Source organism: Callithrix jacchus, chromosome 15 (genome assembly GCF_049354715.1).
Source record: "Callithrix jacchus isolate 240 chromosome 15, calJac240_pri, whole genome shotgun sequence".
Classification (NCBI taxonomy): domain Eukaryota; kingdom Metazoa; phylum Chordata; class Mammalia; order Primates; family Cebidae; genus Callithrix; species Callithrix jacchus.
This window is the reverse complement of record NC_133516.1, coordinates 99,606,448-99,614,249: the sequence shown is the minus strand read 5'-3', so window position 1 is coordinate 99,614,249 and position 7,802 is coordinate 99,606,448. Positions and strand designations below refer to the sequence as shown.

General features: G+C 39.0%; 1 protein-coding gene across 1 annotated transcript; it reads left to right on the top strand.

The window, feature by feature from the left end:
* Window positions 1–586: 586 nt before the first annotated feature.
* On the top strand, window positions 587–5,283 carry LOC100405430 (EKC/KEOPS complex subunit TPRKB-like). The gene is made up of 4 exons (XM_078352415.1): window positions 587–775; window positions 932–1,070; window positions 3,648–3,657; window positions 4,489–5,283. Exons 1-4 carry the CDS (start codon window positions 587–589, stop codon window positions 5,060–5,062), a joined length of 912 nt encoding a protein of 303 aa, XP_078208541.1. The 3' UTR covers window positions 5,063–5,283.
* Window positions 5,284–7,802: the final 2,519 nt, after the last annotated feature.

Here is a 7,802-nt window from a genome sequence, read left to right as displayed (position 1 = left end):
GCCATGTTGCCTGGGTAGATGTGGGATGTGATCCACCCAACTTATGATCATACTGCTGATATTTCCAGTCTGTGTTTCTTTGTAGGATTAGTTCTGTGATCATTACATACTAATCACATTTATTTCTTTATGCCTCTTTTAAATCTTCCCTCATTCTACAAACAATAGTATCACCTTAATTTTACCAACTGTGTGATTCTCTATTTAGGAAAGTGGGGAGCCAGAGGAAAGTAAGAGAGAATATGAGCACATGGCACAAAATTCAAAAATTAAAAGATACATGGACTTTCTGTTTTAACATGCTAAGAGCTTGTCTCTCGCTCTCACAAGAAAAAAAAGCTGGACAAACTGAAAAATTAGTGGCTTACTTTAGATCCATCATAGAATTGAGGTTACAGGACAAATCATCGTTCTGAGCACTGTAGAGAATACAGTTGAGTATGGATCGACTTACCTGAAGCTCCGGTAGGAACACTTAAACTGTAATTTTGACAAATTACTAGAGGCTGTGTGAACAGCTTGGGAATTTAAAATTCTTGAGCGCCCTTCCAGTCAACCGTTCTTCAGAGGAGGACCACATGCAGCTATGGCACCCTGTCAGAATGGCATGATCCTAATGTCTCAGTTCCACAAGGAGTGGCCAGTGGCTGTTCAGCTCAACCAGGTGACCCAAAAGATCCACAGATACAAGGCCCAGCAGGCAAAAGCACACTACTGTCGCCTATCACCCTGCATCTGGACCCATCCAGCCCATAGTAATACATCCCACGGGAAGGTATCACACCAAAGTATGAGCTAGCAGGAGCTTCAGCTTAGATGAGTTAATGTGACCAGCATCCATATGGTGACCCCGACCTTTGGTATCTGTGGATCCAAAGAGACATTAGAATAAGGCTGGTGAGTCCTTAAAGGCCAGCAACTCTGGCTGAAGGAGTACTACTCCAAGCTCCTCTTCTTCCCCAGGAAGCCCTTGGATCCCATGAAGGAAGACAGCTCTGCTGAACTCAAATCGGCCACTCAGTTGACAGGACCAGTAATGTGCATGTCAGTGTCTACGAGGAGAAAGCCAGGTTGGTCTCAAACTCCTGACCTCGGGAGATCCGCCCACTTCGGCCTCCCAAAGTGCTGGCATTAAAGAGGTGAGCCACCTGACCAAGCCTAAACATGCGACTGTTTTTCTAATGCAATTTGTTCAGAAACAAAAACTACAAAGGGAATGTCAATATGCATTTAAATAACCCTTACCACCTATTCTGAATTGGGAGTTAGGGGATGTCTTGGTTAGCGGATACTCATGTCAGATTTGGATGTGTGTGTGGTTTTTGTTTGTTTTGGTTTTTGGGGGTGGCCTGTTTTATTAACTAACAAGTCAAAATAGTTAATATTATTTCTCAATAAACTTACCTTAGTGTACAAACCTCCCCCCTCAAAAAAGTACTCTATAGCTTTTTACTAGGCTCTCACATTGTTAAAATCTCCTTAGTGGTCCTCAAATTTGAGTGTATATTAAAATCACCCGGAGGTCTTATTAAACTACAGATTACTGGTACCCAGCAGACACACTGTTATAGACTGAATGTTTGCATTCCCACAAGATTTGTGTGCTGAATCCTAACTCCAGATGTGATGATATTTGGCGGTAGGGCCTTTGGGAAGAAATTAGGTCATGAGAGTGGAGCCCTCATAAATGGGATTAGTGCCCTTATAAAAGAGGCTCAGGAGAGACCCATGCCCCCACTACCACATGAGGACACAGTGAGAAGATACCATTTATGAAGCAAAGAGCAGACCCTCATCACACACCAAAACTGCTGGCGCCTTGATCTCGGACTTCTCAGCAACCAAAACTGTGAGAACTAAATTTCTGTTGTTTATGAGCCACCCAGTCCATGGTATTTTGCTGTAGCAGCCCAGATGGAACTAAGACATCCATCCTCAGAGTTTCTAATTTAGTAGGTCTGGGACAGCTCAAGAATTTGCATTTCTAACAAGTTCCCAGGCAGTGTTAATGGCCCTGATCTTGGTACCATGTTTTCAAATTTGCTGTCTTAAAATACCAGTGCCGTGGTGTCTTCTTCCACACCTATTTTGAGATAATAGACCCCAGTTGGTGTTGGATGCTGTGAGGAGCTGTGTATTATGTTAAATTTCCACAAAGTGGGAATACGGAAGTAACTGAAATACCAAGCACATCATCAAAAGTTGCTTCTCAGAAACAGTGAGGGTTTATTTTCATACTGGTTTAAGAGACAATGTCTCACTGTGTCATAGAGTGCAATGGTGTGATCACAACTCACTGTAGCCTCAACCCATGGGCTCAAGTGATTCTCTTGCCCTCAGTCTCACAAGTACCTGGGACTACAGGTGTATGCCAGCATGCCCAGCTAATTAAAAAAAAAAAAATTAGTAGAGATGGGATCCTGCTATGTTACCCAGACTGGTCTTGAACTCCTGGCCTCAAATGATCCTCCTGCTCTGATCTCCCAAAGCACTGAGATTACAGGCATGAACCACTGAACCTGACCTAATGATTTCTTGTATCATTTTTCTTAAGCTTCAGGAACAACTTGTAAAGATGACAATTATGAGACTATTTTTACCATATATCTTTGTGATAAAAATGAAGACAAAAACCAGTGTCTCATTTAGTGATAATTGAATACCTCACTTTTTTTGAACTTATGAAAGACCGAATCGTTTTAATTTAGGTTTAAATGCCATTGGTTTGATAGAGCATTTGTCAGACATCCTTCTAGGAATAAAAATATTAGAGGAAAATATACTATCACATAGACTGGTCTAATTTTCTGTTTTCAAGAAAAAAGAATTAATATGGCTGACATTGTGTTTTATTATAATATGCAATTGGAGTTTTCTGATGTGAGTCTTAGTGATTACTCTCATTCAGCTTTCTTTAAAAACCTAGGCATCTCATTAGAATTCTGCTACTGAGCAGTGCAATCATTTGTGCAGCAGCTGGAGAACGATCATGTATTTCACAGGACTCCTTAGATTAATGACAAGAAATGCCTGGTAGTGACCCATGAATGGAAAGCAGGAATCTTTCAGAAAAGCTCTTCAAATGTATACGCCAATCTTTTTTAGAGTAAGTATTTTTTTTTAATGATTATGGTAAAGATCTACTTGGTTATACATTGTTTCCCTTCATCTATAGATTCAGTCTCAATATTCTGAGGTCAGTCCTGGCTTTTATCTGGAGATATTTAACCCCCCTGCAGGAGAAGGCAGGGTGACGGTTTCACCTTGTTGAACTTGCTGTCTAGCCAGTCGTAGTTGGATGTCCAGATTCCATTACCTAGGCTTTAGTCTTTTAACGAAATCCTAAATTAAAACCAAGTCCTGATAAATGGATTCCTGTCCTGCCACATGTATTCTGGTTTCCTTTACAAAACTCCAATTCCTCCATGATTAGGGCCTTGTGTAGTCCCCAGGTCTTTCAAGGTATATAGTCCCAGCTCCATTTTTACAGTCTGGCATCCTGTCCAGTACTTTGAAATCTTTTGCTTGCCCATTGGAGATTCCAGTGTATCTCTCCCTGGTTGATCATCATAACTAATATTTGTGTAGGACTCTGCCTTTAACAAACCACCTTAATCTTTTTATACATTCTCTTGTTTGATCATCAGAAATTATCAGGTGAGTGTGGTGATCACATTTTCATTTAATAATTTAATTACAGACAATCTAAGGCTCAGAAGGACTATGTAAACTGCCCAGGATCTTAGAGCTAGTAAATAATAGATAGTTAGGGGAGATCAGGTCTTCAGAGCATAAATTCAGTGTTTTTCTTGTCTTCCCTTTGTGCCAGACTGCCCTGAAATTCTGGCATGCACTTCTGCCTGAACTTGTTTCTACTCCATTCTGTTGGGACCTTCTCAAGGACAGTCTGCTCTTCAAAGCAAACTTGGTCTCCCCCATTTTGCCTATCCTCCTGCCAGTACTCCTGAAAAGAAAAAAACGTTTTATTATTTTTAAAATATTTATATCTGAATCAAATGAAAGTACAGTCCAAAAAAATACATAATTTGAGACTAGAAATAACAAATTTATCTCATAAATAAGGATCCTGGTCCATGGAAAAGTTTATTTTATTTAATTCTATCATCATAATCACCACCATCATGTTTCAACCCTGAATACATTCCAGTTACCAGTTGTTGAAACAATGGTAAAGTGGAACTACAGGCTCAGTAGCCAATATGGTGGTTTGACAGTTATTCTTGATGAGTTCATCATTCAGATAAGCATGACCTTGATGGTATTCTCTGGTACACCTCTGACCTTTAATTTTACTGCCCTCTTTTAAACAATAAGGGTTGCATACCCTTGATCTTAAAGAACTATAGTACTTCCTAAATCAATAGTAGGAAAGTCTTTCTGAGATGACATATTAGTCAAGTTTCTCCAGAGAATTAGAAGCAACGGGGTGTATTGTATGTGTGTACAGAGAGAGCCAGAGTGAGAGAGTTATTATAAGAAACTGGCTCAGATCTTCCGAGACGCACTGGAGACCAGATGGGTGACCGTTCTGTTATTTAAAGGTGTAAAAAATGCAGGAGACTTGAGAAGAGAAGCCATGGAAGGTACCATCGATGGATCACTGATAAATCCTACAGTGACTGTCGATCCATTTCAGATACTTGTGGCAGCAAACAAAGCAGTTCACCTCTACAGTCTGGGAGAAATGAAGACAAGAACTCTATCTGCTGAAATTATGTACAATCTTTCCCCAAATAACAATATATCAGAGGCTTTGAAAAAATTTGGTATCTCAGGAAATGACACTTCAATTCTAATTGTTTACATTGAAGAGGGAGAAAAACAAATAAATCAAGAACACCTGATATCTCAAGTAGAAGGTCGTCAGGTTTCTCTGGAAAATCTTCCTGAAATAACAAATATTACAGAAGTCAAAAAGATATATAAACTCTCTTCACAAGAAGAAAGTATTGGGACATTATTGGATGGTATTATTTGTAGAATGTCAATGACAGATGTTTTGTTAAATGTCAGAAATATTAACAGAAATTCTCAGCATTAAAGAAAACATTGATATTCCTTTCCTGATTATAAAACATATTTCTATATGTTCATTATAGAAAAGTTTCAATCACAGAATGGCATAAAAAACACTTCTAGTGCTACCTCATATTATTTTAAAAGGTAACCAGTTACTATTATTTGTTATTATCTTCTACAGTTCTGTTTCTGTTCAAATGGATTTTATTTTTATATAATTGGAATAAAAGTTCCAAACACTTATGGAGTGCCTACAGTGTATAAAAAAAAAATGTCCCAATGTCTTCAGTTGGCAAGATGCAAATACAAGAGGGCCAATGTGCAGCTTCAGGGTGAGAACCAGCAGATCTGACCGCGGAAGTTCCAGTTTGAAAGCTGGAAAAACAGCGACTCAAGAATAGCCAATGTTTTAGTCAGAGTCCAAAGACCAGAAAAGATTAATGTCCCAGCTCTAAGGAGTCAGGCAGGATGAGTTCCTTCTTATTCTCAGGAGGTCAGCCTTATGTCCTATTCAGATGTTTTGATAGGATAAGGTCTGCCCATATTAGTGAGGCCAATCTGCTTTGCTCAGTCTACCAATTTCTATCTCCTTTCTCTTTTACCTTTCTTAAGAAAAGTTCATTGGCAGACTGAGCAGAGCAGACTGGCCTCAGCCAAAAACACCCTCACAGATATGCCGAAAATAATCTTTGGCAAATATTTGAGTACCCCGTGGCCCACTCAAGTTAAGACAAAAATTTAACCTTCACAAATGACAACATTTAGGATCTCTATACAGGGAAAATGTTCTATTTTAATTTCTATCTCATTTCTCTTTTACGTTTCTTGAGAAAACTTTAGCTACTTTCTCCCCACGCTCCCCTCCCTTTCCTTGCTTCCCTAAAAATTGTGTATTCTGAGATGAGAGTGGGAGCTCTCCCACACACCTGATAGTGGTTTTTCAGTTTTTACCTCTTTCAGTTTCTACTCTAATATTGTACCCTTAGGATAATTACTTAACCTCTCTAAGTGTCAAGTTCTAATTTTTCAAATGGCAAGACCTGTTGCTAATAGTCATTCTTAGTAACAAAATATTTATATTTTACTTTTATGATGTTTTAAAAATATTCTCCCTTTCCTACATTATTTCAGCATGTCAGAGGCTGTTTACTTTGGAGACCTGCTGCAAATATGGGTATGGCCCAGCTTGAGATTTACACCCTCTCCCCCAGATTTTCGAGAGCTAGTGAGAGCTAACCAGAGGCTGCAGGAACCATGACACTTTCCAACACACAGGCCACTATCTTGGGATGAACCCATTCTAGCACACCCTGCCCTTCACAAAGGAAAGAAAACTCTCCCTGGGGCTCCACCAGCTTCTCTGGGATCAGTCATGTTATCATACATATTAATTTTAAAAAATAAGATCTTTCTTTGTATTCCCACTGGTTTTAGGTCAAAACTTCTCATTTCTCTGTTGTATTAAGGTTACCATGTGCCTGAAATCATTGGTCTCATTCTCTCCATCAGTTCTGTCCTGCATCCTACTACCTATTCAATCTTCATAAAATACGAAAACTTTTAAGCCAAATTTTGCTGAAAAGCCTTCAGTATTGAGTTTCCAATAACTTACAACAATAATTCCCAAATTGTGCTTCACTGAACCCCATGATATTGCTCATCTTGAGGTCAACACTTCTTGAGCCACAACAGCTATTCCACGCTCTACTTATCATATTCAGTATTTCCTGTGGTTCCTAGAATATATGAAATACAGTTATAATAACTATTTAATCATCTTATCTACTCATCCCATCATCTGTGTCATTTCTAGCTTCATTTTTATTGGATTTTTCTTCTCATTTATGCGTATTTTTCTGCTTCTTCGAATGCCTGGTAATTTCTTAAAGTATTCTTTAGGTCCACAGCAAAATTGAGAGGAAAGAACGGAGATTTTCCATATACCTCCTGCCCCTACACATACATAGTTACACCCATTATCAACATCCCCACCAGAGTGGTAATGCTTGTTACAACTGATGAACCCACGTTGACACCTTATTATTACTCCAAGTCCATAGTTCACATTAGGGCTCACTCTTGGTATAGTACATCCTACAGATATGGACAAATATATCCACCATTATGGTGTCACTCAGAAAAGCTTCACTGCCCTAAAAGAATCCTCTGTCCTCCACCCATCTCTCCCTCTTCACAACTCCCTGGAAACCACTGATGTTTTTACTGTCTCCATGTTTTGCCTTTCAAGAATGTCATACAGTTGAAGTCATATAGTATATAGCCTTTTCTGCCTAGTAATTTTTAATTAGATGCCAGACATTGTGAATTCTAGCTTGTTGGGTGGTAGATATATTTGTATTCCTATAAATATCCCTGAGCTTTGTTCTGAGATATAATTAAGTTACTTGGAAATGGATTCTTTCCATTTGGATTTTTAAGCTTTGCTAGAAAGGACAAGAGCAGTGTTTAGTCTAGGTCTAATCGCCACTATTGATATGAAACCCTTGTGAATACAATTCCTGATTCCCCATAAAGTATGAAGTTTCCCTTTCTGATTGCAGGCACAAAATCTATTTCTAAAGGGCTCCAAGGATTTTTCTTTTAATTTATTTGAGTAGTCCTTTAATCCTCATAAACATGCATAGATCACTACTCTACTGATGACCAGATAAGGATCCTCTGCAGTTCCCCAGAGCTCTCTCTGAGCAGCTCTCTCCTGTCCAGTGCTCTTCTCTGTCAACTGCAGCCATCGTGGCCACTGC

Excerpts from the sequence above, each read along its gene's own strand:
- LOC100405430 (XM_078352415.1), top strand. The coding sequence starts at position 587 with ATGGCACCCTGTCAGAATGGCATGATCCTAATGTCTCAGTTCCACAAG. Across the intron at positions 776-931 it reads GTAATACATCCCACGGGAAG|GAGTACTACTCCAAGCTCCT; the intron begins GTATCACACCAA and ends CTCTGGCTGAAG.